General features: G+C 37.5%; 1 protein-coding gene across 1 annotated transcript in view; it reads left to right on the forward strand.

The window, feature by feature from the left end:
• The window catches only part of LOC126212620 (zinc finger CCCH domain-containing protein 10-like), a 140,533-nt gene that overhangs the window by 100,012 nt on the left and 27,450 nt on the right, over positions 1-13,071 (forward strand). The window contains exon 6 of the mRNA XM_049940049.1: positions 4,119-4,250. Coding sequence (XP_049796006.1) covers positions 4,119-4,250 — 132 coding nt within the window. The remainder of the gene's footprint in view (positions 1-4,118; positions 4,251-13,071) is intronic.

The following is a 13,071-nucleotide window of genomic DNA, read 5'->3' on the forward strand; positions in this document are numbered from 1 at the left end:
CGTTTTGAAGAACGGTGGGTCTTTCCAGCTTCCGTCAGATTCACTGTCTCCTGCACAGTGACTTTCTGTAATAAATTCCAAAGGTGAAGATAAAGCCAAAATCTGAAGGCCGAAATTTGCTTGTGTTGTTTGGTGGCAGGGACTCTTAACTGTATATAGCATAAACGTATGTTTTGGGTGTGCCGGCCAAAAATCCACAAACAGGAGAATTTTCCTGTTTCAGGTTCTCGTTCTTGCATCAAAGGCTGTAAAACAGCTTCTCTATTTGTTCCTCTGTCACCTACACTTTGTTATCGACATTTTAGTTCACGGCAATGCATTTACGCTATCAAAACGATCGTTTGGCCTGTCGTATGCAGATAAGTCCTCAGTTCCGAGCATATGGGCCACGCTACATTTCCACTGTGCAGCATCACGCTGTCGATGGGAATTTTGGGTGTGTGTGCTGTCTGAAACCAGTCTGTGATAATTCTTTCCAGCTTCGCACATTTTTGGTAACTTGCATATTTTGACTTTCTCGAATGTGGCCCGCTGTTGCACTTTGCAAAACAGAGCCTTTGGTTTTTGACAGTGGTGTTCAGCATAGACACAGATATCACAAAATTTTGTGTTAATGCAATGCATATCCTGCAACAGACTTCAACACTGTCGAGAATTTTTACATTCTCCTCCATCGAAAGGGGTTTCGTACCTCTTTTCATAATAATTTTCGTCTCGAAACTGAGACACGAAACACTTAACTTGTACTCAAAAGAAGCCATTATCGATGCAACGCTTTACTTCACTCACACAAAAGCTGCAAACAATGTTACGTTATAAAGACAATTAACTCTCAGCTCGGTGTTACGACAGCAGCAGCTGTGTCAGTCGAAACTGACTCGCATCCATCTGTAGTGAAATTGACTCGGCACTGCCTGCAGCAACAAATTTGTCGGCAAAACCGACACAGTCGATCTTAGCTAACAGACCAAACTGCACTCGGTGCATATACGAAACTATATTATAATAACAACTAAAGCAATCAATTATTGATAAAATTATGTAACTGGATGGATAAAAAAATCTACTCACCAAGCGGCGGCAGAACCCACACGTAAAAGACTGTTGTGATTGGCAAGCTTTCGGAGGCAGTGGCTCCTCCTTCAGGCAGAAGGATTGAAGGGGAAGGAAGGAGGGTGAAGGAAAAGGACTGGAGAGGCCTAGGACAACGGGTAGATTTCGGAAAAGTCACCCAGAACTGCAGGTCAGAGGGGACTTACCGTACGGGTCGAGAAGGAAAGACTGATCTTATCCTGTATGGTAAATCTCCCCCGACCCACAGTTGTGGGTGACTTTCCAGAAGTCTGCACCTTTTCCTAGACCTCACCAGTCCTTTTTCTTCACTCTTCTTCCTTCCCCTTCAACGCTTCTGCTTGAAGGAGGAGCCACTGGCTCCGAAACCTTACCAATCACAACAGTCTTTTATGTGTATGTTCTGCTGCCACTTGGTGAGTAGATTTCTCATCTATCCAATTAAATAAAACTATAATATTACTTACAAATACTGGGAAGTGGATGTCTTCTGCATATGATCACAATCACGGGGCGGAGTTAATGTCAACACAGTACAGTTACTGTAATATCGGCATACTTCTTTTTGTATAAAATGTTAACCCGCGATCAGGTCCCAGAGACGGCACGACAGTCGACGTACTGCAGTATTGTCCTCGGCCATTTGTCATCGGCTGGCGTATAGAAGGCTACGGGTTAGGCACACTGCACTCGTCGCCATTTAGACCTCAGGGCTGCTACCTCTAGATTGGGTAGATCCTCAGTTGGCTTCACGAGGCCGAGTGCACCCTGGTCCAGTTGGCCCACTGGAGAGAAATACCTGGCAGTGTTGGGAATTGAATCCGAGTCCCCCACACGGAGGGCTGCCGAGTCGATCGCCCGACTGTGGAGATGGTGGTCATTTTGTGTGTAGCACTCGATATTGAAGAAGGTTGAGGTTGGGAGTGCTAACAAACAACTGAATATTCATCTGAAGTCACAACAGCTTCAAACTCACCGAGCTGAATGTAGCCTGGTAATGGCAGGAGGCAAAGTCGTAGCACCACAAGTTGTTCCAACTTTTACTGGTTCAGATCTACAGAGTAGAGGAACTGTGGCTCGAGAAAATTAATGGTGTAATGTCTGTAAACACTACTCTAAAGCCAGGGTCATCTTGTGTCAGTTACGCCAGTTTTTCTCCACGAATGTGGTTTCGTAAAGTATAAATCGTGAGAAACAGTATTATGAAAAGGATAGTTGCTACTCAACATATAGTTGAGATACTTAGTAGCAGATAGGCACAACAGAAAGACTGTCACAAATAAAGCTTTTGGTCATTAAGGACTTTGTCAACAATAGAAAAAAAACACACACACCACACACACACACACACACACACAAAATTTAATGGGAGTTATAAAATTATTGAAAGTGGTGGGAAAACGTTAATTTTTTGAAATGTCAATAGGGAGTTATTCAGTTAATCAGTGAATACGGTCATCACTTTCCTGCACTGATTGCAGCATAAAGCAGATATCGGCAATGCGTGTCATCGTCTAGTTGGAGGTAGAGTGTTGGAGGACGGTATGCAGAAGGCGAGGAACAGTTGTTAACCAGACATGGCTTTGCACCGATAACATACAAAATTAATTGCTTTTTGTGGATAGCCTTTCCTTCAAATTGTGCTTTTTCTACATGTTCATGTTTATTGTTTTATCTATATATAGCACTTTTGCAGCTTTGGTCGAAAAGGCAGAATCGTGTTTGTTCCGAAAGATTTATCTGTAGCCTGGCACGAGGTCTAGATTAGCTCGGAACATGACGCCAACACGTGTTAATATGAAATGTACGCATGTGCTGGGAGGGGGGATGCGACAGTTTTAAGTCATTTGTTATACGGTTGTGTGTATTTGCCCCGGAAATGAAAAGCTTTCTTCAGATAATTTGGCACCTATTATGGTAAATAAATGTGGAAAGTAAATACTATGTCATTGGCTATACAAATATGCTGTTCTACTATCATGATTTTCCATTACCACTTGTGACTGGTTTTAACAACACTCATCTGTTGAGATGAGTGTGGACAGATCCTTCTAAAGTTTTACTTATTATTCTTGTAATGCAGCTACTTGCAGGAAAAGTATTTCTTAATAAGTAATGTGGCAATTTACAGGTCAGGTAGGACAGTTTTTCTTAATTTATTGTTTATGCTGTTGCTTTAGTGTTAAACAGGAAATGGTTTGTAATAGATACCTGAAAAATTATTTAATTTTTTCAAAAAATGTTTGTGGATTCATCATTAATATATCACTTCTCCTTTGTTTTTAATAAAAAATATCTGCAGTTTGGTCAGCATTCTTCACTGCAGTTACATATTACTTACAAGCTAAATTCAGCTGTAACTGTGTTTGAATTTAACTTAGTAATAATATTCACCTCCTTTCCACAAGTGGCATATCTTTATGCCAATCACTGTATCGAAGCATTGTCGGAACTCTGTATCTCGTAACTATTCTGTACTCGGTTTCGTCCTATATAAGTGAGTCGTAACCTACGGTGCGTGTAGATAATTTGCGTTGTTCCCCAAAGAATGTGAATACTGAAGGAGACCACTGAGATTTCATATGAAAACATGAACAACATATGTGGTGTTCATTGGAGTACATTGATGAAAACAAATTTTCCATGATGCCATGTTGTGTTAAATTACATTCTAACAACTGTAATTGTCACACTGGAGTAACCTCCCTTCCATCTTAAGGGAAAAAAAAGTGCCTGTACGCTACCAACATTCGCAATCAGTTTTTATGAAAGTAAAAATTAAATATAAATACATTGCAGCGTATTTAAATATGTGCATTAACTTAATAATATAATGAATTACAAAATATAATGAAATGAGATAGACAAAAAGTGTAATTGTACAGGCAGTAGGAGTAAGTGTAGGGGTCCTCAATTCTCTGACACTACTTTAAATGGCTCAGTGTCTTACCTACTGTTTCGTATTGTATCTGCTCTTCAGTGATCCTTATCAGTTGTAAAGATGTTTCTCTTTTTGTGACATACCATTCGGTCCGCGAACTCTGCAGGTGCAGGACCTGACGGCGACGAACGAGTTCCTGCTGGACCAGAATGCGCAGCTGCGCATGGCGAGCAAGCGGCAGGTGGTGCCCGCGGTGAGCATGACGAGCACCGTGCCCGGGGCAGGCCCCACTCTGCAGGTGAGTGCGTGTATGCTTCGGTAGTAATTGAAGTAATTCGTATCGGCTTGCCAGAGGAGGGGTACTGATTTAGGAGAGTCTTTGCCACTACGTCATTTTACAGGGTAGCCAGTCAGCTGGCTGTTCTAGACTGCCGTTCGGTAGCTGTCTGTGTAACACGGTGGACAGGTGTGACAGATGTGACGGATCGAGTGCCTCCTTCTTTTCTCACAGTATAATGTGCCGATAGCGAGTTATTTCAAAATTGCGGTACCGGAAGCCACATTACACTTGCCGAAGTCACCGTAATTCGATAAGTATTGCGGATTGTCGGCATATCGTTTTGTAAGATGTACCGACATTTCGGCACGTGTTGCGAGTGACATTTACCCAGATTTGTCGGGTGGCTGAAACATTGGTACATTTCACAACATAACGTGGTCTACGAGCCACACAAATTTTAAGGAAATTGACTCTGATCACAAAAGCCTGTGAACATATGTGCAACTGTTCTATTCATAAAAGTGATCTACTGCAAGAAATGAGGTATTAATGTGGACACGTTGCAACAGACTTGGTGTTTCTAGGTCTGGTAGTTAGACTTGATATGTATTCACAACCTCCTCTTCTCACTCACTGATTTCTGAGAAGTTTGGCTGCTGCAGATCTGTTTTTTATATATATCCGCTTCCAGTTGTATATAGGGCCTTCAGTAAGTAAGTTACATATGTTGCCCCGTGCTAAGACAACTGCATGACAAGACTGGTGCAGTTTGAGAAGAGAGTGTATATTCTGGGCCTCCTGCAGTCACAAATCTGCTGCGGTTACAGATAATGGGTGCATCAAAGCGCACGAGTCAAATGGCGTGGCAGCTGGAAACGTACTCCAAAATTGTAGTATGTAGGACACTTACGATTCTTGTATGTGAAATATCAAAATCGCACACAGGTTCACTGCAAAATTCTCTCAGTGTACGGATCATATCCGATGTTGCATCCAGCCGTAGTGAAGTGGTACCGACAGTTCGATCGAGGCTCCACGGACGGGGGTGGTGCCGGTCGCAAAGGAGAATTGTCAACATCGACCTCGGGCGACGGTTACTGGTCGTTCGAGGAACCGATTCGTAGCAATAGCAGGTTTTCCGACAGTGGGGACATTCACACTTATCGAATGGCTCGGTGACTGAGAAGTGGGTTTCTGTCACCGAGGAATTGAATGATTGTAGAATGTTCTGACCTTTCTTTGTATTTACTTGACGACTGTATTGAAAAATAATGTCTTGTATGTGTGTGACTTTAGAGTGCAGTGCAGCCTTCAATAAAAGTTACTTGGCCTGCAGTGAAAATGTGTAAGTTACTATTTGAAGTCCTACTGTATTATTTTCTCTTTGTGGTGGATATTTTGTTATTACAACTAATGCTAGAGGTGTGCTCCAACAGGGGAAATGTGCTCTGTCCACAATATTGGGAAGTAAAATGAAGTTTTGTTGCAAATTTACATCTCGTATTACATTCGGCATAGCCATTTAGTTAACTTACGAGATGTGCATTAACTCACCATAATGTTAAATCGTATAAGTGTTGCAATGGGTACCTGTTAATATGTTTGAGTGACATGGATAATGTAACAAACATTATTTGTGACACGTGTTACGCACAAAAATGAGGCTGACCGTAAAACGAAGATTCCGACGGACGGTGTGTCCTAGAAGAGGTTTTGGGTAGCATTGTAGGAGCTGCTATTAATTGTGTGACTTGTTGTTATTACGAACAAAACAGATATGACTCAGTCTTAGGACAGCTGCTGTTACAACAACAAAAAAAGATGTGTGAGTAATTGTGCAGGAAATCAAAAATAAGGACGTTTAACAGTTGAGAAGTGGCAAAGATTAGCAGTGAGATGTACTGAAGTACAGAGTAGGGAGATACTTGGCAAGCTGTGCAAATTACGAGAGAGCTCAGAAGAGAAATGGCAAATGGCGTGGCGTATGGCTTGCGCTAGCGCGGCAGCAGCGCAGGCATATCTCAGCATTCATCTGTATTGGTGTGAGTGTATGTTTTTTTCCTGGTGTCATTTTGGAGTGCAAATTGTGACACACATGTTATCTAACTTAAGCATAATTTAGAAAGATTGTTAAATGGAAATTGTTGTGTGGAGCCGAGTGTCAGTTCGAGTCTGCTTACCAGATACGTGCACGTACTTGTTATGAGAAGCACACTTGTTAGTGCTCACTTTTATCCGAACATATTGTCTTCAGGCGCAACGCAGTTTCCTCAGTTGTTAATTTTGTTTTGTTTTTGTGGTTTTTTCTTTAAGAAGGTCTTCACAATTTCAGCTGCTTACAGGCGGAGGAATTCGCATCCTCCGCGAAAGAGACAGTGGAATTTTTTTCTCTAATACGAGTACTCGGGACGTAAATATGACAGAGACTGGTCTGTAAGTTTACTGTAAGTGTTCCTGAGCAGTTGACTTGCGAAGATCTTTCTACATTCATTTCGTCGTGTTTGTGAGCGAGAGAGACAGTGCACTGCTTTGAGACGTGACCGAACGGCAGTAAACAACTTGCACAGTTTGATCTGCAAATGTCAAAAATTTTCTATTTTCGAGTAAGGGTCATTCCGTGTCAAGTCACCCAGGCCTTGACACCAACCATGTCAGATTTTTGATGAAACTTGGTACAATTACTTCTTTTATCATCCTGAAAGCACTTGTAAAAGTTTTTTGCTCTATCTGTCATAGTTTTTAAAATATATAAATTTTAAAGTTTTTAGATTTGACGTTGTTTCAGCAGTCGGAAATTGTAACTTAACGTGTCCTCACAACTAAAAAAATTTGTATATTAAAGAATACTCAAGATATCAGTATGATATTTTGGAATAAGTTTGTGTATTATATCTAAATGTTAAAAAAATTACCATAAAGATATATTAAAATCTTCCAAATGAAAAAAAAATTTAAAGTTTTTTTTTTAGCTAACGGATGTTTAGTTTTACAAAAACTGCAATATCTAGAGTCTCAGACCTGATAGAAAGCTCAAATTTGTTTTAAAATACTCTTAGTTGTATAGGCTATTAGATAAGAGAAAAATTATGTTGGCTTTTTAACCTGTTTAATAGTTATCTAATTTTTAAAATAATATTAATTATATTTTAAAAATAAAAAGTACCAAGTGACTTAGACACCGAAAATAAGTTTTTGTCTTCTTGGAGTAACAATTTACGCTTGGATTTTGTTTTGTTACTTCTGTGTTTTGAAGTAAAAAATTATTACAGTGTTAAATAGTGCTTGGATAGTATTTTATTCAGTTTATTCGAACTTTCAGTAAGTACTGTTACTTAGTTTACAGAGATTCTTTTCCAATATCCTATAAAAGTAACCAGAACAGTAATCAGACCAAAAGTGAAATCAGTATGTCAGATATTCAAACCTGTAGCGTACGGTTATTTAAAAAATCTGACTGTTTCCAAACAACCTACACACCTTCAAAAAAGTTACAACCTGTATCTGAATTGAGTGAGGAAGAAAAAGATTTGATCTACTTACGATCTGGAATTAATCTGTGTGAATTTAAGAATATATGTTCACACCACAGCTACTACTTTTTAAATGTTTTTGAAAAGTATCAAACAACATGTGTAGACCCACTAAAAAAACACAAAAAGCCCATCAAAAAATCGTTGAGAAGTGTAGGCTTGGATCTTTCTAAACAATTACTGACAAAAAATATTAGCATAAAACCTGGACAAAAGCTTTGTTCAACATACTGTACCTTTTGTGAGGAAAAATTAAAAGTAGAAGTCAATGAAAGTGAAACAGATGATGAAGTCATGGTTGAATTAGAATCATTGGAATCCAGAAATGAATCCCTCATACAAACACACATTGCTCTTGATAATTTAGGTTTAACACCGATAAAGCTTCATGGCTTGTCAGAACAAAGTAAAGGGTCTTATTTTAAAAGGAAGGTTAGCAATATTGAAAAGACTGCAAAAAAGGCGGTTTCAAAAGCATTAAAATATGATGCACCAAGTTCTGATGATGATGATGAAGAAGATACAAGTGTGGTTGAGAAAGCAAAGGATTTTGATGTAATGATTTCTCTTATGAAAGAGAAGATTTCATCTGTTGAGAGGTCTAGAAAAATCCAGATTCTGACCTTGGCTCCAGATTCTTAGTCGAAATAAAGTGATGAAAGAATTTAATGTAAGTGAGTACATGGTGCGACAAGCTAGAAAGCTAAAATCTGAAAAGGGTATTTTGGAAACTCCTGATCCAAAAAAAGGTAAAACTTTTTCTGAAAGTACAGTAAGACTTGTAACAGATTTTTATGAAAAGGATGAAAGTTCCAGAGTGCTACCTGGAACAAAAGACAAAGTAAGTGTTCAAAAAAAGTGTACATGCAAAAAAGACTCATTTTGTGTAACTTGAGAGAACTCTATTATTCTTTCAAATGGGAGAATCCCGAGGTAGAAGTAGGATTTTCAAAATTTTGTTTCTTGAGACCTAAATGGTGAATCCTTGCTGGTGCTGCAGGCACACACACTGTATGTGTATGCAGTATCCGCCAGAATGTTAAACTATTACTGGATGCAGTGAAAATTGAAGAATCTTATAAAGACCTAATTAAGGTGCTTGTGTGCAACACGGAAAACCAAAACTGCATGCTACATCATTGCGACAGCTGTCCTGCAAATACTGCACTAACTGAGTACTTAACTGAAAAACTAAGTGAAGATTATGATTTAGAAGAAGAAATTGTAATCAGTCAGTGGGTTAACACAGACAGGGCAGAAATGATCAAGCAGCCTATCAGTGTTGAAGACTACATTTCTTTATTGGTTAGGTCATTGGAAAAGCTCACCCCGCACTCATTTATAGCAAAATCCCAATCAGCAGCCTTTAAAAGATTGAAAGAAGACCCACCACCCAAAACAGCAATTATTGTGATGGATTTCAGTGAAAATTATTCCTTTGTTATACAAAATGAGATCCGAAGTTACTACTGGAATAGAGGTGGTTGTACTCTACACCCAGTTGGAGTTTTTCTAAGAAATGAGGAAAACAATGTTTTTGTTTCCAACCACTGTTTTATTAGTGATTACCAAGAACATGACACTGGTTTTGTTAACTTTGTACAAAAAGAAATTACAGAGTGGCTGTCATTACATCATACTGACATTGACTCAGTTCACTACTTTACAGATGGTTGGGCTGGGCAGTACAAAAATAGAAACAGTTTTAAAAATTTGACTGAACGCTTGAGAGACTTTAATTTGAAGGCCCAACACTCTTTTTTGCAACAAGTCATGGGAAGTCAATTTGTGAAGGCCTAGGAGGAACTATTAAAAGAATTTTAAGGAAAGCCAGGCTACAGCTTTCAGACGAAGAACAAATAATGACAGCAATCGATCTGTACAAGTTTTGTGAAAAAAATATTGAAAACATTCATTTTCACTTTATAGACAAAAAAGAAGCTGATTTGCTACGGTTAAAACTAGAAAAACGTTTTTCAGCAATCCGAACCATTCCTGGAACAAGAAGTTTTCATAACTTCAAACCACTTCCAACAAACAACCTTGAAGTTAGAAGGACTACAGATAGTGTAAAACCCTCCTTAGTCTTTTCTTTCCATTCTTCTTCTGATTGGGTTCGTGTTGAACCATCCATAAATAGCTATGTGGCTGCAAATTATGATGGTAACTGGTACTTTGGACTGGTAAAAACAATATTCAATGATGAAGAAGATGCAGAAATTCTATTTCTACATCCTTCAGGACCAGCTGCATCATTTTATTGGCCTGAAAGAGAAGATTCTTGCATAGTGCCTTTGGAGCACCCAGTCTGTGTAGTAGACGCACCTCAATCAAGCGGCACTGTAAGAATGTATTACTTCAAAAAAGACTGTATCAAAAGAACTGAAAGCTCTTGGATGAAGTGGAAAAACAGTTTGAATCAGCATTAATGTTTATTAAAAAGACAGAATTACTCAAAAAATTCAATGTTTCAAGCAATCAGTTGGGTTATACATAAGTGTCGTAAGTACACTATCTTTGTTCATAATTTTAATGTAATCTACTATAATTAATAAACATGTGAAAAAGCCATCATTATTTTTGTTTTATCAAGTAGCCTATATGTTTAAGAGTAAATTAAAACAAATTTGAGGATTCTATCAGGTCTGAGACTCTAGATATTGCAGTTCTTATTAAAAAAAAATACATATATTTTTTTTCATAGAAAATATTAATATATTTTAATAGTATCATTTTTATCTTCAAATATGTATAATAAATAAACTTGCTGCAAAATTTCATGATGTTATCTAAAAGAGTTTTTAAGATAAGCAAATTTAAAGTTTTGAATACAAATTAAATTGACCATTTCCGAAGGTTCGGAAAACGCAAAACATAAAAACTTTAAAAATTTATGAAAAAAAAGCTATAAGAGATACACCAAAAAAATTTGCAGGTGTTGTCAGGATGGTATTAGAACCATTTGAGCCAAATTTCATGAAAATCTAAGGAGGTGGGTGTAAAATTTATTTTTTATTGGGTGATTTGATATGGAATGACCCGTAAAGTACACACGCGGGTCCAATTATTGCTGAGAAAAATCTGTGTCCTGCTCGAGTTGTAACCTGTCATTTTTTGTGAGATAGAAAATAGATTGACTGGCCCTTTTTACACTTGTAATTCAGGTCATAATAATACAGCTTCTTTATGATTTCACTGTAAACTGCCAAAATAAATTGGCAATTTTTTTTTATACTTATTCTTACAAGGAGAGGTTCCCAGCAGTGGGATTGGCGTTTTGAAACAATCTGTACGGTGATGTAGACTAAGATCCAAGGAGTCACACCGTTCAACCCGGATGGCCCTTATTTGTGAGTAATCGATGAATTTTGTGTTTTGCTATACAGCTTTAAAAATGGTAACAACTAACAGACTGGTTGTATAGTGTAATGGTCAAGTTACTGACCTCACATGCAAAAGGTTGTCAGTTCAAACTTCATCAGATCCGTTGAAATTTTTTAATTTTTAAATCTTGATTGGATTGATTTTGATCATTATTTTTATCAGTTAATTGGTTTAAATGTAATTTTTTTTATTCAGTTGTCACATCATATTATTTATTGTTATGACGGAGATGATGAGTCACAGATAGGCACAACGACAAGACTGTCACGATATAAGCTTTCGGCCATAAGCATAAGGCCTTTGTGAAAAATGGACAAACCACACACACACACACACACACACACACGACTGCAGCCTCTGGCAGCTGAACTGTAGCTTCAACTGCCAGAGGCAGCATCCACGTGTGTGTGAGTTGCATTTGTGTGTTTGTGTGTCTGTTGTCTATTTTCGACATCAGCATCTCTGCGATATGGTGAGTCCTTTTCCTAATATTGCTACATTTCGTCCTGGATCTTCCGTCGCGTGATTTTATTTGTTGTACGGAGTACTTCATTTGCTGTCATTTTTCTTCCTGTCAGTCTTTTTATGCTTAGAATTCTTTATCATGGTTATTGTTATCTATTAACTTCAATTTAATTGCTTCCATTTTGTCATCTGACATATTTGTCCATGTCATTGCATTCATTACTTCTATTTCTCATTTTGTTTGAATTTCACTTTACTTATAATCTGCTTTCATTTAAATCATCATCTGTGTTATTTTGTCTATAGTGCAGTAAAAATTTATGTTTTAAATATTTGTATGACAATTGTCATCCAAAAAGATGTCGATCTCGTAACAAAGAATACATTCTTGACACCGTTGCACTACCAATATAAATAGATTACTTCATCTTTATTTTAACTGGTAGATTGGAAGTTTCAAATGTTTAAACAGTATGATAGATAAAGAGAAAAAAAATACATTAACATGTACAAGGATTCCAAGTGGAAAAAGAATAAGAAAAAGAAAAAATAAGAGCAATTGAAGAAATTAAAATGTTGATTAAAATCGTGTGACAAAGGAATACAAATAAAAGAAATTGCGTGTAAACCAGTTAATTGAATAAAATAATGATCAGTCATTTTGATAAAGATTTAAAAATAAAAAAATTTGTTGTATCTGGCGAGATTTGAACCTACGACCTTTTGCGTGTGAGGTCAGTTCCTTAATTATTATGCTATGCAGCCAGTCTGTAATTTGTTATCATTTCTAAAGCTGTATACCGTGACACAAAATTCAAAAAAAAATTGTCGTCGATTACTTTCAAACAGGGCCCCACCAGTGTGATCGGTTGCAGAGTGTGGTTCCTTGGACCTTAACCTAAATTGCTGTATATATTTTTCAAAAAACTGATACCACTGCTGGGGATCTCTCCTTGTCAAGTATAATATTTAATTTTTTTGTGGCCAGTATGTGTAGTGGTTTCTTTCTGAACCTTTCAATCTAACACTTGAGAATTGATTATGAAGCTCAATTGGGGGTCCTGGTTTGACAGGGGAACCATACGGGGTGACCTTTTAAGACTTTCTTCCTACGCATAGCAGTTGAATGTCAGTGCCTAGACGGAAAAGAAAATCCCCACCTTTGAAAATTAAAGGATTTCTGAACACTGTTAAATACGAAACATTCCTATCTTCTTAATGTAGTCATCCGTAGCTGAGCACGTAGTGAGTTCAGAAGACGCGTAACACATTTTTATTACAGGTTGTATGAAAACAAATTACAGATATGCAAAATGTCTTATTATTAAATGGAAAGAAGTATTTGCACCAGTAATATTGTTCAATCTAACTATTTTATCATTTCTTGTGAATTACATGCATTTTCAAGCAGTTTAATTATAAATAAAAAGCTGTTATTTTTATTTTTTAAAAATATACGC

Source organism: Schistocerca nitens, chromosome 11 (assembly GCF_023898315.1).
Source record: "Schistocerca nitens isolate TAMUIC-IGC-003100 chromosome 11, iqSchNite1.1, whole genome shotgun sequence".
Taxonomy (NCBI): Eukaryota; Metazoa; Arthropoda; class Insecta; order Orthoptera; family Acrididae; genus Schistocerca; species Schistocerca nitens.